Source organism: Neolamprologus multifasciatus, chromosome 5 (assembly GCF_963576455.1).
Source record: "Neolamprologus multifasciatus chromosome 5, fNeoMul1.2, whole genome shotgun sequence".
Taxonomy (NCBI): domain Eukaryota; kingdom Metazoa; phylum Chordata; class Actinopteri; order Cichliformes; family Cichlidae; genus Neolamprologus; species Neolamprologus multifasciatus.
The window spans coordinates 3,429,587-3,457,529 of NC_140443.1; the positions used below are offsets into that span (position 1 = coordinate 3,429,587).

General features: G+C 38.4%; 3 protein-coding genes across 3 annotated transcripts in view; 1 reads left to right on the plus strand and 2 right to left on the minus strand.

Moving 5' to 3' along the window:
- LOC146517815 (serine/threonine-protein kinase 4-like) overlaps positions 1-22,249 on the minus strand; it is a 53,736-nt gene extending 31,487 nt beyond the window's left edge. Inside the window, exons 1-9 of the mRNA XM_085161315.1 lie at positions 21,321-22,249; positions 11,601-11,681; positions 8,804-8,932; positions 7,320-7,434; positions 6,921-7,085; positions 6,548-6,715; positions 3,903-4,040; positions 3,224-3,352; positions 2,752-2,974 (exon numbers count right to left, since the gene is read on the minus strand). Of these exons, the coding sequence (XP_085017441.1) occupies positions 2,752-2,974; positions 3,224-3,352; positions 3,903-4,040; positions 6,548-6,715; positions 6,921-7,085; positions 7,320-7,434; positions 8,804-8,932; positions 11,601-11,681; positions 21,321-21,364 (1,192 nt within the window). The 5' untranslated portion in view covers positions 21,365-22,249. The remainder of the gene's footprint in view (positions 1-2,751; positions 2,975-3,223; positions 3,353-3,902; positions 4,041-6,547; positions 6,716-6,920; positions 7,086-7,319; positions 7,435-8,803; positions 8,933-11,600; positions 11,682-21,320) is intronic.
- The window catches only part of LOC146517808 (odorant receptor 131-2-like), a 244,355-nt gene that overhangs the window by 111,294 nt on the left and 105,118 nt on the right, over positions 1-27,943 (plus strand). The window lies entirely within an intron of this gene.
- cox6c (cytochrome c oxidase subunit 6C) overlaps positions 22,745-27,943 on the minus strand; it is a 5,450-nt gene continuing 251 nt past the window's right edge. The window contains exons 2-4 of the mRNA XM_085161337.1: positions 25,585-25,699; positions 24,986-25,118; positions 22,745-22,887 (exon numbers count right to left, since the gene is read on the minus strand). Of these exons, the coding sequence (XP_085017463.1) occupies positions 24,993-25,118; positions 25,585-25,689 (231 nt within the window). The 5' untranslated portion in view covers positions 25,690-25,699 and the 3' untranslated portion in view covers positions 22,745-22,887; positions 24,986-24,992. The remainder of the gene's footprint in view (positions 22,888-24,985; positions 25,119-25,584; positions 25,700-27,943) is intronic.

Below are 27,943 nucleotides of genomic sequence, written 5' to 3' on the forward strand. Positions count from 1 at the left end.
ATAATTTCGCCTAAACAGATCAATCCAGAGCATCCACATGATTAATGTCCATGCCTCCTCCCACCAGAGGACTGCACAAACAGGAAGCTAATGAATATTCTGAATAGATTGCCGGGAATAAAATATAAATACATTTACCTACATTGACTGGCTCAATAAAACAATAGATATATCTGCCACCACACAGCTGAAGCTGTAATAAAACCTCTCCTGCAGCCACACAACTGGCTGTTGATTGGCTCTCTGGATGCAGAGGTGGGCCAACTGCCAAGAATCGCGCTACATAATTCTTCTACTTCTACTCGTGGTTATCTGAGTGCCACGTGTCTCTCATATATTTTCACAGGTTATATAAAAAGACACGAAATAAAGCAGAACTACATTACCCAGAATCACACGTGACCATACAAAGTGTTAGTGTTCAGGACATCACTGCCGCTGACATCACACACACTGTGATGTATAAATCAAACATGGAACAAACTCTGCTGACACGCATCCTGCCCGAGTTCACCAGCAGCAAGTTCGTGCTTGTAATTTAGGAATCAACACACACACCCAGAATTAGGAGGAAAGTCACTGTGGTACGAGAGTTCAAGCCTCTGGAGGAAACATCCTCAGTAACACCAACACACACAACACAGTGAACCTGTCGGCTCACAGCTCGGGCACAGTCTGCCCCCTCGTGGACAAATTAAACACTACAGCTGTATCTTTGGATATGATGGCTAAAAAATGACTGTGTTGCACCGATTAACCTGCAGTCATTGCAGCCTTTGAATTGTTTTGTTTCAATTTCAAGCATTTTGCATGTTCTGCAGAACAATGCATATACATGAAGGCATTATTAGTTTCATTGTTGGTTCAGTTATAATGTGTGGTATTTGTCTGATAGATATCAGAGTGTCAGTAAACATGCACCAAAACTCAGGCTTGTTTTCTTTAGTTTTGTAAGTGGCCATTAAAATCTCTGTTTTTATTTCGGTTTTGTTTGCACACATAGTTCAGCTCACTCAATTCTCTGTCATAATCCCGCTGGCCTGTCACAGAGGCAGAATATCACACAGTGCATGTAACACGGTTCTGAATGTCTCGATCTTCTTATTCTAACCCTGAGTGCATAAAAGAGAGGGATGACGTGACACTGATCCTGTCTGTTTAAAAATAATGCCAAAGCACGTCATCATTTGGTTCCTCTTACATGTTTTCCAGTAAACTGAGAGCTAATTTATCACTGCATTTATCAGGCACAGCTCCACAAATGTACGAGCACATTTCACTGTGGCTAAAAACACACTGAGGTGTACAGAGCAGAGCAAACACTTTAAATATTTAGATTTCAGCTCTGAGAAGTGCTCGACTAATCTCTAATTCATTCTGCAGCGAGACGACCAGCGAGACAACAGCCCCTCGATACAAAGCCAAAGATCACAGAGAAGCAACACTACTACTATTATACTACTACTCCTACTACTACTACTATTATTATACTACTACACTACTACTACTATTATTATACTACTATTATTATACTTCTACTACTACTATTATACTACTATTATTATACTTCTACTACTACTACTATACTACTAATACTACTACTATACTACTAATACTACTACTATTACACTACTACTATTATACTACTACTACTACTACTATTATACTACTACTACTACTATTATACTACTACTATTATACTACTACTACTACTATTATACTACTAATACTACTATTATTATACTACTATTATTATACTACTACTACTACTACTATTATACTACTAATACTACTATTATACTACTAATACTACTACTATACTACTAATACTACTACTATTACACTACTACTATTATACTACTACTACTACTATTATACTACTACTATTATACTACTACTACTACTACTACTATTATACTACTAATACTACTACTATTATACTACTACTATACTACTACTATTACACTACTACTATTATACTACTACTACTAATACTACTACTACTACTATTATACTACTACTACTATTATACTACTACTATACTACTACTATTACACTACTACTATTATACTACTACTACTACTATTATACTACTAATACTACTACTACTACTATTATACTACTACTACTATTATACTACTACTATACTACTACTATACTACTACTATTATACTACTACTATTATACTACTACTACTACTACTATTATACTACTAATACTACTATTATACTACTTATACTACTATTATTATACTACTACTACTATACTACTACTATACTACTACTACTACTACTACTATTATTATACTACTACTACTATTATACTACTATTATTATACTACTACTACTACTACTATTATACTACTATTATTATACTACTACTACGACTACTATTATACTACTATTATTATACTACTACTACTACTATTATACTACTATTATACTACTACTACTACTATTATACTACTATTATACTACTACTACTACTATTATACTACTATTATACTACTACTACTACTACTACTATACTACTAATACTACTACTACTATACTACTAATACTACTACTATACTACTAATACTACTACTAATACTACTACTATTACACTACTACTATTATACTACTACTATACTACTACTACTACACTTTGTATAAAGTTAACTTTGATTACGATCAGAGGCCAGAACTTAGTTGATTTTGCAGCCCTCATCGATGACTTCAACGCGTATTTCATGTGTTTAGAGGGACTTACTTTTCATAGTGCCAGCATCTTCGTCATCATCATCGTCCTCGTCATCATTAGAGTTGATGACCATGGTGCCCAGCTGTGACTGCAAGGTTCCCGTGTCATCATGTTCAATCATTGTTCCTGCGGTGCTTCCAAGAGAACTTCCTAAAGAACCGGCAGCCCGGATGGTTCCTGAGTCACCCGTGCCTGCCCGAACCATCGTCCCCTGGTCAACCTCATCTTCATCCTGAAACACAGAGGCAGAGGGCAGCGTGATTTAATGCTCTCCAACGGCAGTTACGACATCCAGAAAGGACATGTTTATAAATATGAGTCTGTGTTTAGCTTTGGAAAGTCAGAAATCAAAAGCTCGTCAAATACAAAAACACTTGTAAGTTTACGCCTTCTTTAGTTGCAGTAACTTAAAAGCTGTAAATGCTATCCTATTGATATTTAAGGGCTGATGGAGATAATCTGTGACTCTTCAAGTCTGTACCGAATTCTCATCGTCATCTGCATCCTGCTCTCTTTGTTCTTCCTCCTGTCTCTTCAGTTTGATCTCCATGGCGTCCGTGATCAAAGCTCTGAGGATGGAATTGGGCTTAGCCGATTTAATAAACGGATGCTGTAGAGGAGAAAGACACGTAACGCTCAAACCAAACGTTTATGGGTTTTGACATTAGTTACAATTAGAATTGATCCATGAAAGCTAAAGCATGACCACAATAGCAAATATTACAGCAAATACTACTATTATGTAAAAAATACTACTGTAATAGGATATATTAAACTGAAATTCCAGCCAGCAACAAAACAAAATAAAATGAATGGTTAAGTGAAGCTGTTCACTAAAAGACAATATCAAAAAAAATTAAAGCTCATTAATGTAAAAAAATTAAATAAATTCAAAAGTCAAATTGAAAAAATTAAAGAATTAAAAATAAAAATACATTTGATTTGAAAAAGTTAAAGAGCAGGTCACACAATAAAACAGAAATAAAAATAATAAATTAAAAATGAGCACAAAATTGTTTAATAGTTATTACCTCATTTACATAGCGTTGCTTTAATAATTAAAAATCTAATTTAAAGATATCTAAAGGTTTGAATGTTTTCTGATCACACGGTCATCCACGACACTCGATCTGTTATCAGTTACAGGATTGTTTCGTCACCTGTAACAGCTGTGTGGCCGTCGCTCTGTTTTCTGGGTTCTTCACTAAACACTGGCTGACAAAGTCCCGGAAGCCCGGAGACCACAGATCCGGGTTCCGAAAGGTTGGGGGAGGGTTTGTGGGAATCATGAAGATGGCCTGGAAGAGGAAACAGTTCAGCACAGTGAAGGCAAAACCAGCTAATCATCACTGTTCAGCTAAATACAGTAATTCATGTCACTCTTTGTCTTCTCTTACACACACACACAGCTGTTATTATTTACATACTAACATTTTTTGGGCTTACACACACAGTGCAAACACACTTGCACTGTTTTCTACTAGAGATGTAGAAAGCAGCTGGTATTTGTATCTGTTGATGGGGAAAGTATTTGTACTTGTATTTGTATTCGAGTAAAATTCAAAATAGCGTAAAAAAACATTTTTTTTGCGTTACACTTTTAATTGAAGTAATAGTGCAAGTATTCTTTAATTATATCCTTTATAATCATTATGGATATGCAATATTAGCTGATGTTTTTCCATAAATCCAGCAATGAACATGTAACAAGAAAATAACATAACAGCCATTACCTCATCAGTGGTCAAACCAACAACTGATAAAATACCATTATGACCATTATGAACCCACCACCACCCGTCCTGTTGGAGGAGACTGAACAGACAGCGAAACTGACTTGCGGGGGCAGAACATGGCTGTGATGATGAATCGGTGCTTGTGGTTGGCAGACAGTACCAGGAGAGGATGCTTTAAGTGCATGTGATTACGCATAACAGATGTTGACAGATGTTTGATATGTGTGCCTCTGCTGATTTGACTTTTGCACTCATTACATATCACTTTGGTTTCATCTGCAGCACTGACTGAATGCTTCCACACAGAACTTGATCAAGTTGTTTTGGCTGGTGGAGGACCAAGAGGTGGCTCAGCAGCAGCAACACTCTTTTCTATTTTGTTGCCCAAATCCATGTGGGGAGTTTCAGCTAAGTTCATGCGTGACGGGAAGCTATGCTAACGTTAATTAGGTATAGTCTACATCTTGCTGTCTGCAAAAGACAGAGGAACTTAAACGTATCATATAACTCCCACAAGTGCATACAATTTGACACAACTACACAAGCATTGTTTTAACCTTTTAAACCAAACTTTAATGTTACTCTGTCAACAGCCTATTTTTAAATGACCGAGCTAACAGAGCTACGTAAACAGTAGGGGTGCAACGATACACAAAATTCACAGTTCGGTTCGGTTCGATGCTTTGGTGTCACGGTTCGATATTTATTCGATACAAAAAAATGTTCATGCCTTTTTAATTTGTCATTTATTAAAATTATAAATATATATTTTAACTCAAAAGTACAGTTTTTAAATTGAATGTTGCTGAAACAACAAAGTAATAAAAAAATAAATCTATCTGATGGAGAAATCACTCATCTTTGGAAAAGAGAGTTTATTACAGAGAAATGTCTCTTTCCAAAATAAAAGCTCTACTATACGCTTCTTCTGGGCTATATTCTCAGCAGCATATTAAACATATCAGGTCCCCATAAGGAGAATCATGTGCTAACGGCTGTCTAAATGACTCGGGTAAAGTTTGTAGCATGTGTGCTTGTTGTTTTTGTCTGCTTCCACTTGTCTTTGCACTAAGATGATGTCGGAGTAAATGTGCAGTCATATTCGTTGTGTTCCCACTAGTGCTGTCAGCGTTAATCTGAAATGACGTTAACGCCACAACACGGCACATCTCTGTTAACGAGCTACCGCAGATCGCCCCGTGGGGCTGGACAGCGTCAACACGTTAACGAGCTAACTGCGCTAACGCACTAGTTCCCACCAATGTAATTGAGCATTGCTGGCACATCCAACACACTGTTTTACTTTAGTCCATGACGCGCTTACCTTCAGGGTCATACTTCACATGAAAACCAAAATAGTTCCAAACGCCAGATCTGAATGAGGGTGGGGGAGGTTCAATTTGCCATGTTGCAACGAGAGCTTAGCTTCCGTCTTGCTAGCTTGCCCTGCGCTCAGTGGATCTGCGTTCGACTACTCCGCCTAGGCTGCACTGTCGAGCGCAGATCCACTGAGCGCTCAACACAGACAGCATCGTCAGAAGGAAAGTTGATAAAATAAATTAAAAATTTTGTATTGCTCGATACATATGCGTACCGAACCGAAAGCACTGTATCGAACGGTTCAACATCGATACGAGTATCGTTGCACCCCTAGTAAACAGAGCGAACATGAGTTAAAGTTACCATTGACAGCACTGACTGCAGTCGTCAGTAATGCAGCGTAATGGAATAATCTCTCGATCTTCGCAAAAGTTATAAACAGCCTCAGGAACCCAGTTAAGGTGCAAAGAAATATATTCAACAAAATTAGTGATGCAGTTCAACCTTTTTTCACTGAGCCGAGCCTCTCTGTCAGTCACCTCTTCCACTCACTCATCCGGTCACGCACTGCGGTCTCATAAGGGAACTCAGCTTTTTGATATAAAGTTTTTCTTGTTCCCAAATACAAATATTTTTTCAAGTATTTGTTCAAAATAAGTATTCGTAAAAAACACGTTATTTGTGCCTTTCCGAATACCGGGTTCGGCTCCACCCCTACTTTCTACAGTGGACTATAACATGATCCATACCCTCATTGGGTGTATGTCCGCGTAGGGTGGCTTGCCCTCAGCCATTTCTATAGCTGTAATTCCCAGAGACCAGATATCTGCCACACAGTTATATCCGATCTCCTGTATGACTTCTGGAGCCATCCAGAACGGCGTGCCGATGACAGTGTTTCGTTTCGCCATCGTGTCCTGAGGAAGGATGGAGAGAAAACAACATAAAGTAAAGCATAGAAGGTTAAAGCTTCTACAACATTCAAAGGGCAGATAGCATCTTTATTCAACTACTGGTGTTTAATTGTGTTTTCTTTCTATATTAAACCAGATATAACAAAACATTTAAAACACATCAAACACACATCATATTCATTTACAGTAGCAGATTGTTTTCTCTTACTGTGAGCTGTCCAGCAACTCCAAAGTCGGCCAGTTTGGCCTGACCCTCCGTGTTCAGCAGGATGTTGCCTGCTTTGATGTCTCTGTGGATCTTCCTCATGAAGTGAAGATACTCCAGACCTTTCAGAGTGGACTGAAGGATGGTGGCTATCTCCTCTTCTTTGAGCTACAAGGCAAACGCAAATAACATTAATTAGATTCATGTATGCAAAGCAATGTTCAAACAAGACGTAGCACTGATGTGGAGGAGGCACATCTAAATATTCTTAAACTGAATCTGTAGAGATGCATCAGACTAACATTCATTTATCGAAAACCTTGAAGTCGTGCAGAAGCCTTACACACACGCTGTGCTCCATGCAAACTACATGTGAGTGTGTGTGTCTGGGTGTTACATTACCGTCTTGTTACGTATTCGGATGATATCAGAGACGGACCCAGCGCCACAATATTCCATGACGATCCACAGGTCTGTGTTTTTGAAGTAGCTGCCGTAGTAGCGCACCACGTGGGGACTGAACACAAGGACATCGGTGAGTCAGACCACATTCATCCATTTATTTCAGGATGTCTGAGATTCAATGTGTTGCTTTTATGCTCAGTCAGGCTACGATTCTCTCCCTGATGAAACTTATTTCCTAAAGTTGAGCTCAACATTAGCAGGAGACCTTATGTGACCTTATGAAACTGCCAGCTCACGTCTGAGTTGTGGTGCAATCACACAGGGGTGAAGTGAATTTACAGACATCTGTGGTTAGTTTCAGAGTGTTTGTTCAAGTTTAGTTATTATTGTTTCAAAGTGTTTAGTTTTGTGCTAACTCACAACGGACTAAAACTACCACAGAATCTCTGAGGTTGATGAAATATTGTAATTAGGGATGCACCGATACCGATACTGATACTGGTATCGGGGCCGATACTGTAAAATGTGTGTGTACTCATACTCGTAAAAGTTAACCGATACCATGAACCGATACCAACTTATTTCATTAATCAGAGGGTGGCTTGTCATTTCTGTTGTAGTTTGTTAGATTGGCCACTAGGGGGCCAATTATTATTTTATTTATTATTTATTTTATAATTTTTTACATTTTATTATTTATATAATAATAATTATTTTGTTTGTTAACAATATGGACACTCTGCAATAATTTAAAAGTTTATTTTATTCGCAAACCTAATTTGTATTTATTTTATTCCAAACAGAAGTGTTTATTTATTATTCTGAAAGCTCGAGACAGTGCCAATAGTTCAGTGATATTTTGTATTATGTGCAGATCAGCAGACAGAGTGTTGTAGTACAGCATCCCCAGGCCCTGAGGAGGTTTGTGAGTCAAAGTGAAAGTGTCGCTCACGTTTGAAGAACACTCTGGAACTGCTGCTATAGCTGTTATAGCTGCTGCAGCAATGAATGAAAAACCTCAGCAAACACTTTTATATCACAGACTCTGCAGGTCTGGTACACTTCCCAGTGAGAAACAGACCATAATAATGTGTTTCCCCTGGAGAATTTTATAACAGTCAGTTGGTGCGGGGGTGGGGCTGTCACCTTATGGGAAAGCCCCCCAGAAAAACTTAATGAAACTTTCTAAATGTTTCCGCAGAGGCTGAAATCACTTACTGTAAATGCTTCGAGATAAAAGTATCTGCTTCACTGCTTTTCAGCAATTTAACCAAACATCTGCGCCCATGGTTCTCTTACGGGGGACTTTTTTTAATCCAGTTTGAGGTCGTGTGTGATTACAGGGCGGAAGGACGTGTGCAAAAGATGAGCGGCAAAACGTTGACCACACAAAACACCGAGTCACACCAGTGATGCTCTTACTGCCTTTGGGTTTTTCTTATGTTTCACGGCACACGGATCGAGTTCAGTAACGCATGTACCTGTTACACTGCTGCATGATGGAGATCTCCTTGATGATCTCTTGCAGATCGGATTCCACAGGAACTTGTTTGATGGCTACGATCTCCCCTGTTTCTTTATAATGAGCCTTAAATACGCAGCCGTAAGACCTGCAGGAACACAAAGAGAAGCTTAACATGTTCTTTCGGCTGTTAATGACTGAGATCAATGAGCAGATAGTTGTTATCTCCACGTTTAACCAAACAGTATCGAGCCACACCCAAGAGTTGGTGAGGCTGCTCGATTATAACAGAATTAAAATGATTTTAGTCAATATTTCACTGTGCATGATTTAATATAATCATTCATGAACTTAAACACAGACAGTTACTGAACTTATAAACTTCCTTTTAACAGGAGATTACATTTACTGAAAAAGGAGAGAAGCCTTTTTCTTTTTCAGTCTAAGGGACGCTCGTCTGTCCGTGCCGGCCTTTACAGCAGGATGTGTGAAGGTGCACAAAGCAGTAAAAAAAAACAGAAGCTGTGAGCTCAGGTGCCTCGGAGGACCTGCATGACGGCCAGCAGGTGGGCAACAGCAGCCTTATATAAGTCATAATGTCTGAGTTCCCAGTAGGGCTGCCACAAACGATTATTTTGATAGTCGACTAGTCACCGATTATTTCTGGGATTAGTCGACTAATCAGATCATCATCCATTAGATGTAAAACCTACAGCTTATTGCACCAGCAGCATCTTCTCTTATATAACTATCATTAGCTTACAGCTTTAAGTGTTTAAGGTATGTGCTAACTAAAAATAAAGACAAGATTATAGTTTATTAAACTTTAATGAAATTTGCAGATTGTTTCGGTGAAGTTTAATAAACTCCTTGCTATCTAAAATATAACAGGACATCGGAGTAAATTCTCGAGCATCTCACACTTCTGATAATCAGTTGTCTGCTTGATGTTTATTCAGCTGTGTAAAAACTATAACTTTAATCTCAGCCAAACCGATTTACTCAGGAACAAATAAAATACTAAAAAAGCCAAACAATAACATTTTTAAGTTATCTAAGTGACTTATATATCATGTTTAACCTGAGTAGCGAAAGATGGTGGTGGGTTTGAAAACGATTTGCCGGGAGTCCGGTGTTCTCACGGCTCTAGTTAGCCTAGCCCCCGGCTAGCTATCGAGCTAGTGGCTAACAGACGTCTCCGAAAACGTCGGAGCGCTTTTGAAAATATGTGGTGTCTTGATAAACTGAGCAGATATTTGAGGTTTACACAGCTACATTCTCGCCTGAAAATATGTTCAACGTTTATTTTGTGACCCAGAAAGAATAATAAGAGTAATATTAAAACTAACTAGCTGCCGCCATTGTTGGAAACTGAGCTGGGCCGCGCTATGAATTCTGGGACACAGCTTCTTCTTCTTCTTCGGGGTTTAACGGCAGCTGGCATCCTTGTACATGCAGTGCTGCCATCTTCTGTCTCAGTTTGTTATTACACTCTTAAATCCTACTACTTATTCCTGCGTCTTTTGTGATCTTACAAAGCTTCAAACGAAGCGTCGACTATTAAATCAGTCGTCGATGATTTTGATAGTCGACGTAATCGTGACTAGTCGACTAATCGTGGCAGCCCTAGTTCCCAGTCGGGCTTTTCAAATGGAACGATCCCTCAAATTGGATTTTCAACTCGGAAAGTCAGAGGAGCCCCACAAATCCTGAGTTAAGAATCCAACAGTGGATGGAAAATGGTTGAAGCTCATCTGTGCTTTATCCTCTTAAAAAATCCTCTTTTTCCTGCTTTTCCAACCGTATTACTGGAACACACTCAGCTCTGAGGTGACTGGAATACAGCTTTGAGCTCAGGGTGAAAGACGCTGAGCGATCTAGAGACAAACGCACCTGTTAACGATCTTTCCACAGGTCTTCCTTCAGAAACCTTGTAACTTTTTCATTCCTTAGATAAACTCTTTCTTTCAGTCATCTTGTACTGCGATTAACTAGACAGCAAGTGAAAAGCACGCCTCTGTGTAGGAGAGCGGTGGGCTTCATTTCTAACACTGGAAAAATATGAGAGGGTTGTAGCAAAATGAAGAGAAACAGTGAACCTTTTATCCTGATTATTTTGTTTTCATAATCGCTGGAAACCAAAATTCAAGTAACTGTCTAAGAAAAGGTCCTTCTTCTCTTTCTCCACTGAAAATAGCCCTCGGGGGGTTCCCACACTTAAAGGTGTGGCCGCCCAAAAACTGTCTGCGAGTTCCTGCAGTGGAAAGACTTCACAGACACATTGATTAGTGACTGATGTCAATAGTAAACATCAGTGTACTATTCAATTGATTTCATTACTTTCCCACCAACAGTTTTTCTCACTTTGACAGATGAAGCAAGAGTGAGAAAAAGCTGTGATATGAGCATGAACGATAACGGGCATAAAAAAATAGTTTCATTAAGACCAGTGTTACTAATAAGACGTCTTTATTGCAAAAATCGAGCAGCACCGAATGACTTTGATTAATTGCAGGATCATTGAGAAGTGTCTGAATCAGCTATGACGCGTGCAGGCGAGGAGTCAATCAGCCGCTCGGAACAGGAAGCACATTGAGAAACAGGATATGAAGAGGCAATGTTTACAGGCAACAGAGGAGGGCGGAGCCTGAAGTCTGACAGGAACAGAGATGAAATGACGCAGAAACAAGGACAGAGATACGGAGAGGAGCAGGATGACTAACACAGACCAGGATGACACATAAATACAGGCAAAGTGAAACTTTGCTGCTGTCAGGACCGAGGTGAGCCTCAGACTGTACGGCTACGTGACTCACCCTTCACCCAGCTTCTCCAGGACATCAAAGACTTCCTCTGGCTGCTTGGTGAGACTGTCCTCGCTCAGCTTCTTCAGCTGTCTGCAGTGACAGAAAGAACAATTTTCAGGATTTTTGTTTGTGGTTTTTGGTTATTTGTCTCATTGTTTGCAGCACACGATCACAGCTTTTGTACACTACACGCCTCTAAAGCACTTTAGGACAACTCCTGCTGACCTAAACTGACACTCTGGCACTTTCACATTAAAAAAATATTACAGATCGTGCCAGTAATTAACACCTGAAAGTAAAAAAAACAAAAAAACAATTGCAAACACATTAATTTGGTGCAGGATCTTTATTATTATTTGTTCCATTTTCCACCCTCAAGATAAAAAAATGTTAAAAGCTTAACATTTCAAGGCCAACATTTTATGCAGTAATGAAAACATTAAATACATTTTTTCCTTCCAACAAAAGCATGTGTGTAAACTTTATTACTGAATTCAGCCTTCTTCTGAGTGCTGATCAGTTCATTCTCTCCTGAAACATTAACATATCTCCACAACCTTTGAACTGAAGAGACAAAAATATCTCTACGCAAACAAAAATAGATCCAACATGTCCCAGATGCAGCTTGTGATGAGATATTTTTAGGATAACTGAAGGTCCTCTGCTCACAAGTCCATGGAAATAAAATAAAAATGCAATACTATGTTATAATAGCATTGCTTCTAAAGTTAGGCTAAGTAATGCTAATATGACGCGTTTATCACGATATTATAAAGGGAACACCCATACATGCAAGCTTTAGTATGAAATGTGGTCACTTTATTTTTTTTTTAATTTGGCATTAATTTACAAAAACAGGGTCACTTTGAACTCCTGCTGATAAGCAGGTGAATACACCTACATATTAGGGGTGCAACGATACTCGTATTGAAATTGAACCATTCGTCGATACAGTGCTTCCGGTTCGGTACGCATATGTATCGAACAATACAAAATTTTTAATTTATTTGATCAACTTTTCTTCTGACGATGCTGTCTGTGTTGAGCGCTCAGTGGATCTGCGTTCGACTACTCCGCCTAGGCTGCACTGTCGAGCGCAGATCCACCGAGCGCAGCGCAAGCTAGCAAGACAGAAGCTAAGCTCGTTGCAACATGACAAATTGAACCTCCCCCACCCTCATTCAGATCTGAACTATTTTGGTTTTCATGTGACGTATGACCCTGAAGGTAAGCGCGTCATGGACAAAAGTAAAACAGTATGTTGGATGTGCCACGCAATGCTCAATTACATGGGTGGGAACTAGTGCGTTAGCGCAGTTAGCTCGTTAACGTGTTGACGCCGTCCAGCCCCACACACGGGGCGATCTGCGGTAGCTCGTTAACGGAGATTTGCCGTGTTGTGTCGTTAAAGTCATTTCAGATTAACGCTGACAGCACTAGTGGGAACACAACGAATATGACTGCACATTTACTCCGACATCATCCTAGTGCAAAGACAAGTGGAAGCAGACAAAAACAACAAGCACACATGCTACAAACTTTACCCGAGTCATTTAGACAGCCGTTAGCACATGATTCTCCTTATGGGGACCTGATATGTTTAATATGCTGCTGAGAATATAGCCCAGACGAAGCGTATAGTATAGCTTTTATTTTGGAAATAAAGTGATTCCTCGATCAGATAGATTTTTTTTATTACTTTGTTGTTTCAGCAACATTAAATTTAAAAACTGTACTTTTGAGTTAAAATATATATTTATAATTTTAATAAATGACAAATTAAAAAGCCATGAACATTTGCTCTCGTGGAAACGTCCGTCCTGATCCAGAGCCATGTTCAGATATTACACTCCAATTAATAATCAAACACTTTCAGTATTTTGGAGCCTCACAAAGAGCCTCTGGGGAGTGACTACTAGGGCTGGGTATCGTCACTGATTTCTAGAATCGATTCAATTCCGATTCACAAGGTCAGAAATATTATAATTCAGATCAGTACATTAACATATTTTTGTATCTATAAAAAGAAAGCTGACACTTGTGAGACTTTATCAAAGGTGTGAGCATCACAGCAGAGGCCTTTGTGTCAAAGTAGCTGAAGATAAAACACAGAAACACATGAAGGTGATTTTTCCTGGCCTGGATTTTATAAAAATATTCTGCAGTACATCAAAAACGAAAGAAAACCATTAATCAACATATGAACATTACCTCTGATGTTACAGCGGTTTTATTAGAGACACGGCTAAGCGTTTTGCATTTTGCATAATTTTAAAAAGTTTAAATTTGTTCAGTATTGAACAGCAGAAATTAGGTTTTCTTTTCGGAAGTATGTAAAACGAAAAAAAAAAAAAAAAAAAGGTCAGCCGACAGCGCTGTAAACAACGGTAGACTTGTGCTTAACAAGCAAGCGAATAATGAAGAAAACAGTACAGAGAGAGAGAGAGAGAGCTGTGCATCGTGGTCGAAGCAAAACAGTAAAAGTCAGAGTGAATCCATGACGATGTTTATGTGAAGCGTAGTTTGGATCTTCTTTTGCTGCTGGTTCGGTCAATATTGTTTGGAGAGACATCAAACTAACAGCTTTAGAATCAGTGCATAAAGGGCGTGAACACAAAGCGCGGACCCGCCGACAGATCAGAATCAGCGAGCTGTCGGCTTTCAGCCACGACTGTGAGAAAGTCACATCTCACTGATTCTGATCTGCGGGTTGCGCTGTGTGTTTACGTCTCTGTGCAGAATCCGTGTTCCTGCTCTCATTTACTGTCTTAGCTGTTTGGTGGTTGAAATTTTGTGAGATTTCACCAGAGATTCTGGCATTTCGGGCAAAATACATTTATATTAAAAAATCGATTCAGGATTTTAATGAATCGATTTCACGTTATCCAAGCCAGAATCGATTTTAATCGATAAATCAATTATAAAAACCCACCCCTACTGACTACACTTGTTTGACCTGATATAATTATGACAAAGAGTCTTTGTTAAGATTATAGATTTTATAGTTATTTGTGGAAAATATTACAAATTTATTCTGCATTTGTGCAGACATGAAACATTTCTAGATTGTTAAGAGGCAATTAAACAGATAAAGTTCTGTAACAAGTTACTTTATCTACAAGTACTTACTACAGTAACTACAGTCCGATCTTTTTATTAATGTTATTAGAAAAAAAGCAGAAAATAGTGGAGCAACATCGGTTAGCAGTAGATCGTTTTCAACTCAGAATCTTTTCTATTAACTAGAAGCTGTTGGGAATGTTGGGAATGTTATGATTTAAGTAATAATGATGGCCCTGACTCCGAGACTCTGAATCACAGCAGCTGTAAAAACAGAGTGGCAGCTTCTGCTTGGGCAAATAAACTATGATTACTTTACTGCTGAGTAATAACAGGGAGAAAACGGTAGCTGGCTGCTGTGCTGAGACTTCAAGCTCATACCTGAACTTACCTGGACTGTATTTACTCTTCTGTGAGACAATTCAAATCCAACTCAGTGAGAGCAGGTCTCATTTATTCCAAAAACAACTGACCAAAGATGCAGCCGAGTCACATCCTGAATAATCTGCTGCCTCCTCTCTCGTTGTATGTTACTCGTGTTTGTCTAAATTTTGTGTTGCGAGTATTTGGATTAGTATTTATAGTATTTAATGATTATTATTGATTATTATTGACGTCTGAGGGACACTGCAAAGCCAAAGCAATAAAAGCTGTGTGTTGTTCCAGGGCTCATACTGCATGCTTATCTCTGTAAAGTAAGTATAAATAAATAATTAATAATAAATAACACTAGTAGGGGTTAGTGCAGTTTGAGCTTCAGGCTGTGGGGTCTCTTTAATAAACTGGCCTCTTAGTGACTCTAAACAAAAAGGTTCATCTTATTTCTTTATATACTCGGCCCTACACAGCACTCAGATATGAACACATGAGGACTGTTTCCATTTTAATCTGCTCTACTTTGAATTGTGAGGCCTGATATTACAAATGGTGACTGTTATTGCATCTACAGAGTAAACAGAGCGTTTTTATAAGTGTGCATTCATCAGCGGGATTACACAAAAAACCTGACCGACAAACTTTATGCAAAGTTAAGGACGCGCGACGTGTGACCAGAAGAAGTCTGGAGCAGATCAGAAGTGTGAAAATGATTTTTAAGGTCTGAGCTCAAAAAACATCATAAAAGATTTTTTTTATAAGAATAAAATCCAAAAACAAAACAGCAGAGATGGCAGAGAAGTCTTTACAACACAGAGAACATCTTTAAGAATATACTGAACGCTGAGAGACGGTCTTTCTCTCGGTGTCTCAGGCAGCCTGATGTGTGAGTCTGTGCCTCTCTAAAGCCAGCAAACCACATTCTCTACCTCACACCGCCCAGTACAGCCCAGTACAGCCCAGTACAGCCCAGTACAGCCCAGTACAGCCCAGTAAGCCAAGCTGTCCAGTGTATCAGCGTCAAGCCACAAAAGAGAGAGTGAGAGCAAATCATTGAGATGCTAATCTACCACAGCTTTTCAAGTGAACTTGCATGTGTGGATCTGCTGAGGCCAAAAGAGCTGGACTCCTGACGAGCAGCTGTGATGGTGATTAATGAAAACTGTCACACACGAGTGAAAGTTTTATCTCAAGTATCCCACAAATAAGAGGATGCTAACAAATACCAGCAGACATTACATATTAATAACATGAATAACAGACACGTTAAAAACAATGAAAACGTTTTTTAATTAAAACTCAACGTGTATCAAATTGATCAAAGCAATGTTAAACAGGGGTGAATGTATTTGGCCCAAATGTTTCCTCTGATCTGTCAGCCACAACTCCGTCACACGTCTGCCTCGTGTGTGCCAGATGTCAAATGTGTGTTTTGACATTTAGACCACATGTGGCCGACCCGCTGCTCGGTGGAAGTCACATACAGCCTGTCTCCTGTCATTTGCAGACATTTGCTGGTATTCTTACTGAGACTGCCGGTTGGAAAATTTTTACATTTCGCCCAACCCTGGTGTCTACTAGAGGTGGGAATCACCATACATCCCACGATACGATATTATCACAATACTTAACGCACGATACGATATTATTGCAATTTTTAAAAATATTTTGCGATATTCAGATTCTGTACATAAAGGTAAACTTTATCAATATTCATTTTCTCTAATATCAAAATCTCACACTCAGTCTTTCTCTCATTTCAGTTTTATTGTTGACAAACTGAACGGTTTGTATTACAGTCTAGTCCAACTTAACTGAATCAACCATCTGGTACAATTATAGCTATTCTGAACTATGCAGTTTATGAAAACTATGCAGCCCCTTCAGCAACTGAAGAATTTGAAAGTAAATTAAAACAAAATATAATTTTACATTAAATAAAAAAGTTTTACACTTAATTAAAATAAAACATGTCTTAAATTAAAATAAGTAAACTGTCATGTTTATTGCTGCCATAAAACAAGTTAAACACATTTGGACAGTGAAGGAATGTCAGGATTCTTGCTCAGAAAAAGGATCAACATGCTCTGAAGTCAGAGCACAAAAACCTTTTTTGTAACAAAGTATCGATTTCTGCTGTCCCTGTATCGATACATTATTAGCAAACAAAATATCACCATGCTACACAGTATCCATTTTTCCCCCCACCCCTAGTGTCTACTCTGTATATTCAGTAAGTATATGTATTAATATACATATACTTAAGTATAAAATATGAAATGTATCATCGTACCCATCAGTAACATTACTGGACAGTGTTAATTTAAAAGCATAACACTATTATTTGTGTCTAAAAAGTGCTACGTTTCTTTTAAAGACCCTTTTTAAAGTCTACCAGAAACTAGACACACACAGTAGGACCTGCTTTCCCAACTATATTTGATGAACATTAAAAACATGGTGCCAGGTCTTTTTAAGCATAGGAATGAAACAGGACTGTAGCTTTTTGCATCTACATGGACCAATATTGTTCCAATCATTACTTATAAAATCTATTTCCTTTTCCACGCCTGCAGACGTGCATATTAGGTTACCCCATGATTCTAAATGTGTTGCAGGTGGGACTGTGAGTGTGAATGATTGTCTCCCTGTGGAAGCCCAGTGATGATGGGGCCTCCCTGCAACTGCAAGCTGGATACGCAGCTAAGAAAATATTTGACTGGATGGGTTTAGGTGATCTGCTTCAGGAGACGATGAAAATAAAGTAAAAGCAACATAAAACCCTAAAAATAATATACCAAGTCATGTTTTATATCCTAAAATGAACAAACAACTCATCCTTGCACTTTTATTTTGAAAGACCCGTCACTCCTAACACGCTAGGTCCTTGCCGTCTCTTGACTTCCTCTCAGCAGGTTGTTATTGTAACACACCTTAGTGTCATTCAGGTGCTTCTACAGGGTCTCTTTATCCAGGTTACAGGTGGAGAACAGACTGATGTACCACCACACTGAGCTAGCAGAGCAAACAACGACTATCATCAGCAGCTGCAGACTGTGGAGTCCATCCACAGGACGACAAACTCAGAAGAGCAACAGTGGATTTTGTTAGCCTGTTACTGATCTGCACAAAGTACTTGCTTATTACGGTATTTGCAGAGGAAGGAATAATTCATTTAAAAGAGCAAAACTGTGACTCCCCCACACGCCTGAGGGTGACACTGAAATACATCAGGATATACAAACATGATTTTATAATTGAACACAAAGCCTAACCCAGTCTTGCAATAACAAGGGATGAAACCAACACAAAAGTCCTGCGTTACGTCAACGCAATGAGGAAACAGTGGATGAGTGAGTTAAAATGATAACATAAGAGCGGCGAGTTTTACCAGCATCCTCCTGATAAGAGGGGATAACAGGAACCTGTCAGTTCCTACTGTCAAACACGCTGAGCTCACAAACCAGTTCCCACAACAAACAAGTTCACGTCTGTTATGAGCTGCTCAACATCCACATACAGAGTGATGACAGCGAGGAAAGAAAAAAAACAGGATGCATTTTTAATGAAGAGTTTGTTGTTTAGTTTTTTCTTTAGCATTTATGGTGTTTCATGGTGAAAATGTCTCTAAAGCTGCTCAATAATGGAAAACAATCAGTTATTTTGGCTGATGCTATTTAACAGGATTACTCAGGCTTTAGAAAAATTTGATTTGTTACATTTTAAATAAGAAAAGATGCACTGCTTTCCCTGAACTTTAATTATAATTCAAACAAACTGAACAAAACGTGCCACAGCTAATAGGGAGCGAATCTGAACTTGTTTGGCACAAGAGAGGGACAAAGGTAAAGAAAGGAGATGTATACGGCCAAAACAAGAGCATCCTGAAATATGTTTTCCATACAATAAATAACTTATATCCTTAAAATATTCAATATTCTACTTTAGAGAAACATCAATCACACTGAGAAACTTGAACCAGAATTTCGTGACACTTTTGTTTGATTTTAGTCACTTTCGGCTGATCAGATGTGCTTTATATTGGTGTAATTCTACAGAAACTAAGACTGATACAAACAGCCAGAATATCACATCGAAGCTCTAACTTCCCGTACATTAATACCCAAGTGGAACTAGACAAGTGAATGCTGTGACGTTTAAGGACGGCTCAGGACATCATCATCATAATGGAGGGTTTGTTTTTTGGTCACGAATAACTGATCATGCAGGCAACCAAGAGTTTCCTGTGTTTTGTTATTCATCTCGAGAAACCAAAGCATTAACTAAACTAATAATCCAAAATGCTGCAGCAAGAGTACTGACAGGGACTAGAAAGAGAGAGCATATTTCTCCTGTTTTGGCTTCCTGTTAAATCCAGAATTGAATTCAAAATCCTGCTCCTCACATACAAGGTCTTAAATAATCAGGCCCCATCTTATCTTAATGACCTTGTAGTACCATATCACCCTATTAGAGCACTTCGCTCTCGCTCTGCAGGCCTACTTGTTGTTCCTAGAGTATTTAAAAGTAGAATGGGAGGGAGAGCCTTCAGTTTTCAGGCCCCTCTTCTGTGGAACCAGCTTCCAGTTTGGATTCAGGAGACAGACACTATCTCTACTTTTAAGATTAGGCTTAAAACTTTCCTTTTTGCTAAAGCATATAGTTAGGGCTGGACCAGGTGACCCTGAATCCTCCCTTAGTTATGCTGCAATAGATGTAGGCTGCCGGGGGATTCCCATGATGCATTGAGTTTTTCCTTTCCAGTCACCTTTCTCACTCACTATGTATTAACAGACCTCTCTGTATTGAATCATATCTGTTATTAACCTCTGTCTCTCTTCCACAGCATGTCTTTATCCCGTCTTCCTTCTCTCACCCCAACCGGTCGCAGCAGATGGCCCCGCCCCTCCCTGAGCCTGGTTCTGCCGGAGGTTTCTTCCTGTTAAAAGGGAGTTTTTCCTTCCCACTGTCGCCAAAGTGCTTGCTCATAGGGGGTCATATGATTGTTGGGCTTTTCTCTGTATCTATGAAGCGCCTTGAGGCGACATTTGTTGTGATTTGGCGCTATATAAATAAAATTGAATTGAATTGAATTGAATAAACTGTGGTTTTGAAGAATTTTTACACCACTATGACTTGTATTTTATATGTGTTTTGGTATTTTATAGCTTATTTAATATCGCGAGTACCTGCTGAAGGATTGTGGATGGAAAACATTTAATTTGGATACAATTGAATTGGTACAAGTTTTATGGGCATAGCACCAAACACATAATGATGAAAACGAATCTAAATTTAGAATCTCAGAGAAAAGCAATTTTTTACCTATATTTACAACTTTAACTGAACAGGACATTAAGCCACTCCTGTCTACATATATTTGCACATATACAATTATACCTGTTTCCTTTTAAAAGCCACAATCACACATTTCACAACTTCATATCTGAATCAGGTTATCTGCAGTGTAAATAAAAGATCTGCAGGTGCAGAGACACAGCAGCCACACACACGAGCAACAAAGCGCCGCATGAATCACACTCATTTCATTAAAACGTGTTCTTCTAACCCCTGTATCATTCTTTCCACCTGCCACAAACCCAGTGCTGTGGACCCCCCCCCCACACACACACACACACACACAGCTCTTCTGTTAGAATTACTGCGCGTTTTATTGACTCTGAGCTGATTCAGTAACAACCTGTTGGAGATTAAAGCAGATAATCCGAGATCTTCAAAGAGATTTACGGCATTAAATTAGATCACTGGGCCTTTGATAGTGACAAGCCCAGGATTCGACACAGCAGATCAAGTGTACACAGGCGGCTTGGTTAATGCAATAAGAGCTGGGATTGCGTCGTACTGACTATTTATTTAATCAATTAAGACAAAAAAAAAAGTTCTGTTCAGCTTCTTAGGCGAGAAACGTTTAAGGTCTTAAGGAATCGTAAGACTGACTTTAGACTTTTTGTTACAATTTCTGGATATTGTAAAAGAACAACATATCAGAACAGACTCTTTTAAGACATAAACTACATGTAGGACAGCACGACCCTTTAAAGTTACCCATAAGAAGACTACAGGGGACATGGAGAAGCTTTAAAGTCATTTAACTTAATGTCTGTTTTATCGTACAGTCGGTTATGTAATGCTACAGCCTCATTGAATAGATACCAATTGGCCGGAAGATTGCCACCCCACTGACAAACTTCACCGACTGCTACCGTTAGACTGATAAAATCAATGAGATGCCAGCCATCAAAAAGCCTGTTTTCATTCTTAGAATAGCTTTACCTGCGAGGGTTATGTCTCATCTGTACTTTGTCCTTGTAGTCCATGATGTCCTCTTCAGGAGAACCAGACTCTTCTGAATCTTCTGGCCTGCAGTCAAACTCGGGGGGAGCTGGCCAACGTTTCAAAGCAGACACTCGATGCTAACAGTAGCAGACCGCTTAATGCTAACTCGCTCGCTAACTGGCTAGCAGCAGCTAGAGGGACAGTTAGCCCGCTCCTCCGCCTCACAGCAGCCTCCCCGCTGCCGCCGCTGCTGCCTGATATCCGCCAAAAATACAACGTCCGGTCATCATTCTGCAATACAGGCTCCACACACACCGCGCGTTTCTTCCAACTGCCGTATTCTCATCACTGAATTCATCCTCCTCTCCCGTCCTCCAACTTTAGACTTGTTTGACAGACCGTTTGGCAGCCGCTGTGACATCCACCTGAAAAAACCAGGAAGTGTAGTAGAAGGCGGTGCAAACAAAGACTGCAGTACGGGACGCGGCCAGCAGGGGGCACCAGATAGAATCCATCCAATACACGACAGTTGTCCAAGTATGTTGAAAAAACAATTATAACACCGAAACATGATACGTTACTAATATTATATAAAGTTACCGTATTCTGTTTCTGTTCATGTTTGGAGCGGGGCATGTTTTGGGTCGTTGTTGTGTAGGAAAACAGACCAAAGACCCAGACACAGATTTACTGCTGACTGCTTGAGATTTTCTTTCAGAATCTTCACACATCCTTCTTTCTTCAATTCAGTTCTGTTAAATTTCACTTATAGGGTGAAGTCTAGTGAAGGTTTTCTTGGAGACTACAATTCCCAACGCAGTCCTTTAGTCTTTAGAAACATTACTAGCTTTCTTTCTTCCAGAGTCTTTGAAATCTTTCACTCCCTGCCTCTATCAGGTTTGTTCTGTAGTGAGAATCTCTTTAATTTCTTCATAATGTAGTAATTATTATGAATGTATTAATTAATAAAGTTTGGAAATGTTGTAATAACTTTGTGTATCTATCTCCTGCTTTGTGAGCATTAATGTCTACACTGATTTACTTTAATCACACTTCTTTCTCAGGTGATAGATAAACCTTGAAGGTTTTATACCATGTATAAGATAACCCTCAGTTTGAACTTGATTTTGGAAGCTTTGAGCATTTTCAGTAGACACAACCTCAGCATTAGTAATGCGCACACTTGATGCTTCACCTCAAACGTCAAAGCATTTTCAAAATACTCCATCTCAAAAATGTCAAACCGATTAGAACATCTGACAGTACAGTGAGGCAGTCAATAACAAACACAGAGATACAAAAGACACATGTGATGCTCATTAATATTGGAGTCCAGTCCAACCCCGTCGTTATGTATGTTTGTTTGTCTAACACTTCAGTGAGATTCAAAGCTCATTTTGAATAAATCACAAAGGCAGATGTTTGATCATTAATAGAATAGTTTATTTTATTTGAATGAACAAAAACAGCAAAGCGACGTTTACATCTGATCAGTAGGTAACGTCGAGGTGGAGGTGGAGAGGAACCATCTTTTAGACCAGGAATGAACAACAGGGAAGCAGAGCTGGAGGAAGGAAACAACCAGACATTAGAGATGGTTTGACACGTCAGTAAGCACGTTGACGAGCACGACAAACGTTTTGTTTAAATAAAAAAATACTATTCTTACTGAGCTAGTATAAAATAAAGTATTATTGCAGTTTACATACAATTTACAAAACTTAAATTAAAAAAGATCTAAGGTTAAACAAAAGCTGTATACAAAACATGGATGCAGCCACCATGACATCACCTATTTATCGTAAAGTCACCGTCTCACAGATGTTTTGAAACTTTATGTGCCTGCGAGGCGCGGACCTGACTGAGAAAGGGATGCTGCGAGCTCATCACAGGGCAGCAACATTCATATGGTAGCCCCACCCTGAAGCAAACCTTGCTGTATCATCCATTTCTGACTCCATAATTTATAAGAACGGCCATCATGTTGCTTTCAATGAGACTTTAAACAACTCAGAGACCACAAACTCCACAGAGCCGACCGTCTTTTTTCTAAACACTTCCCTTCAATCTGAATTCTTTCCCGTCAGAGTCGGCGCCCCCTGTTGGCCTTTAGAAAACATACAGATTCAAAGGACCTCAGCAGCAGGCACCAAGCTGCGTTCATAATTAAACGTAACAGTTTTACTAAAACAAAATCTGAGCTTGCAAAAGAAAACATCTGCAATATTGTGAAATGCTCCATCTCCATGTACTGTGTTACTCATGCATAATGTGCAGCTGTGAAGCTAAAGCCTGATGAAAGGTGAACTGCTTTACTTAACACTCAGCTTAAAGAGTGAAGTGGAAATACTTCAGAATAATGGAATTTATCATTTGTTTAGGATTCAGTTAAGATCACGCCTGCGGTAAAAAAAACAAAAACAAAAGGACTTTTAAAAACATTTTTAAATTATTTAACTTGCCCCCCAATTTTTTTTTAAAAGTCTGGGATCTGCATCATTCTTTTGAAGAATTGCTACAGCACCTAATATGAAATACTTTCCAACAATGTTGTTCAGCGATGCACAGACAGCCTTCAAACACTTTCTTGAAAACATGGCTGCTGTAATGTTTGTTTGCATGCCAATAAATCTGATTAGATCCACTTTTCCTATATTTAAAGCTAGCTGTGTCTCTTGTTCCAACCACAGATGTGAACTTTTTCCTTTGAATATGCAGCCCTGCTCAGTCACAGAAACTGCCCGTAAACTAGGGGTGAGGGAAAAAATCGATACTGTGTAGTATCATGATATTTTGTTTAATAATGTATGGATACAGGGACAGCAGAAATCGATACTTTGTTACAAAAAAGGTTTTTGTGCTCTGACTTCAGAGCATGTTGATCCTTTTTCTGAGCAAGAATCCTGACATTCCTTCACTGTCCAAATGTGTTTAACTTTTTTTTTGGCAGCAATAAACATGACAGTTTACTTATTTTAATTTAAGACATGTTTTATTTTAATTAAGTTTAAAACTTTTTTATTTAATGTAAAATTATATTTTGTTTTGATTTACTTTCAAATTCTTCAGTTGCTGAAGGGGCTGCATAGTTTTCATAAACTGCATAGTTCAGAATAGCTATAATTGTACCAGATGGTTGCGTTCAGTTAAGTTGGACTAGACTGTAATACAAACCGTTCAGTTTGTCAACAATAAAACTGAAATGAGAGAAAGACTGAGTGTGAGACTTTGATATTAGATAAAATGAATATTGATAAAGTTTACCTTTATGTACAGAATCTGAATATCGCAAAATATTTAAAAAAAATTGCAATAATATCGTATCGTGTGTTAAGTATTGTGATAATATTGTATCGAGGGATGTATGGTGATTCCCACCTCTACCGTAAACAAGAAAGAAGTTGTTACAAACTGCAGTAATAATAAATTCTCAATATCTGCACATCTCATATCATTTTCAGAAAATATTAAAAGGCTAATCTGACATATCCTAAATGAAAGTTTGTGTTTCGATGACCTGCTTTAAACTAAGAATATTATCTTCACGAAAAAAAAAGCAGAACGTTAATGCTGATGGAAACACCATCATATCATATATTAAACTCCATATGATACAGACGTTTGAAATGACAATATTTAAAGCCAAGTAATGAGGCCCTCACCGTGGCTTTATTTCCCAGTGGGCTGCACACTCTCAAAGATCCCAGCTTCCCTCATGGCGTTGAACTCTTTGACGGCATCGTACTGCTTGTAGAAGTCTGCGTACGCCTGTTTCTTGGGCTCTGTCACCGTGTACTGTGAGGAATAACAACAAAAATATGACAGAACTTACTGCAGGTAAAATTAGTATAACTACAGAGATAACAGAGACTACTCAAAGTATTAAAAGTGAAAGTAGGATACTCACTATGCAGAAGAGTAAAACTGGTCACAATAAAAAAAAATCTGTTATATTATATATTACAAAATTATATTACTGTGTTTATTTGTCAACATCAAAAACGTCATATCCTTTAAGTGAATTATTCATTGCATCTTATAAACTAATCTGAAAAAAAGAAGTTTAACTAGAAAATAAATGTGATGAATAAAATATGATGACAACAGAAGAGCCAATCAGCTGTCTGCTGAGCTGTAAGTGGATCTAGATACTGACAGGACACTTTGATGTGTTCCTTTCATCACGGTTGTGTCATTTTTTATCTTGGCGTCACCATCAGAGTTGTGTCTGCAGCCACCTGAGTGTGCGTCATCCTCTCACCTTGAATGCAATGGCAGCTGTTAAAGCCAGAGTGAAAGCAATGGGCAGGTGAAACCTCAGTCGCTTTGCAAGCAGCCCCCTCATCAGTGGCTTTGGCAGAGACATGATGAATCGCCTGCAGAGGGGAAAAAATACAAAAAAAATAATTTAAATGTTCCCCCAATTATTAAATTCTGTACAAATATCAGGGAGACAGAACAAAAGTACTGTCTTTATATCATTTCACTTTAAAATGTTTAAAACAATCATTTCCTGGTTAGTAATCAGAGTAAAATAAAAGCTGAATTTAACAACCTAATTTGAAGAATGACCCGATGTAAATACACTGAATACAAATCATGTTGTGTGTTTTGGTAAAAGTGGATTCATAAAAATAAGATGCATGTAGTTTTATAGCTTCCATGTTTTACCATTGCCACCATGGAAGTTTTAATAGAGACAATAAAAACTGCAGTGACGACACAGAGAGTCACCGTGGAAGGAAATATGGGAGAAAACATGGACGAGACTAAATGGCCTGCACACAAATTTTAAGTCTATCCAAATACTGCAGCACACTAACAATACCAGGATGCCTGTTGCCAGCATGCTTTCATGGCTACTGTGACCCACTCAGCAAGGAGGTCAAAGGTGAAAGTACAAAGTCAAAATATGCTGGAATTGTACACATACTGAATACTGCAGTACATACAAAGTAGTTTTTAAATGCAGTTTGCTAAGCAGACAGTTTTGAAAACAAATTTTCACCATGTTGGCTTTATTCTGTAGTTTTGTTATAATACATGGACTATATGGGCTTCTAACATAGTCCTTTCTTACTCTGAGCAATCCAATTATTCACCCATTCACAAGCACTTTTTCCAATTATTTTTCTATGCAATTACTTTATAACATTCACACACATTCATACTATGACGGATGCATCAGAGAGGAATTTAGGTTAGTATCTTGCCCCAAGGATATCTGGAATGATATGATGGATTGATCCACCAACCTTTTGATGAGTGCATGATCTGTTTCTACCTTTCCACCAAAACACATTTAACAGAAATGGAATTTAATACTTTATAAAATAAACTTGATCAATTTTTAAGACAAAAACAAAGATTTTAATTTGTGAAATTCATTTTTGGATTTTTAGACCATTAAAAAACAGAAACCCTGTTGGTGAATAACCAAGGCTGCAAATCTCCTCACTGGAGAAACTGAAATCTGAAAATATCTTCTATAAGACACCCTTTTTCCTAAAAACTGACACAACAATGAAACTCACTATTTGACTAAATTAACTTAGTAATAATAAAACAAAATCGGTACATTTTCCTTTAATTTCTTACTTTTGATAAATAAAAATACATTTCATACAGTATATTAACCCTACTTAAACATAATGTGTAAAAAACACATTTATCTCAGTCCTGATTTTTTTTTTTAACAACGCATTAAAGTTTTAATCTTGAAACCTTGAAGTGCATGTAGACATTTAATCAGGCAGTTATTCTGAATCATTTCATAGATTAAAGTTAATTTCGGTAGTCACCAAAATATAAAGACTATACAAATAAGTATATATATAACATTTGATATATCTGCTTTAAAAAGGTGTGTAAAAGCTTTATTCGGCTGGAAGTTACACCGTCATCTTTGTTGGTGCAGATTTAAATCCTGGATTCTTTAATGGTCATGTTTCCACCTCACATCTCTGGCACCAGTTAATAAATAAAAGCAGGTAAAAGGACCCATCTGAGGCTCCTAATTCGCCTGAAGGTCGTTAGCAGTCACCCCTAAATGAACCTGCTGTTCTCAAAACCCTGCTTCACCTGAATAAACTCAATACGACACACAAGATCCAAGAGAACAATGAAATATTGAAAACACGCAGAATGAAATGAATCCGTGTGTTGGTGTGTGTGTGTGTGTAGGATCGCCATTACACACAGCTGCAGAGTCAGGTCTGCACTCAAGCGGTGTGACCTTAGTCCCATTACTACCTCTGACGTGTGCCCTCGTTTACACTTAAAGACTCTTAAATAATACCTATATGCATTATCGAAGGGCTTGAACGGGCTGATTTTGATTATTAACTGAAGTAAAATCGGTTTGACGCCACCAGCTTCGGCGCAGGGTCAGAATAACGTTAGCTCACTGGCGACACACACAAAAAAGAGTCATTTGCTTCCTAATACGACCATTTCTTTATCTATTGATGGGACAAGCTATATCAACACCAACATAACCTGCATAAACTAGCATATATTGTTGGACTACAGTTTATAAGAGTAACGGGCTTTGAGTTAGCGCCGAGTTAGCTTTAGCTGTACACAATGACAGCTAACCGGCCCGCGACAAAAATAAGAAA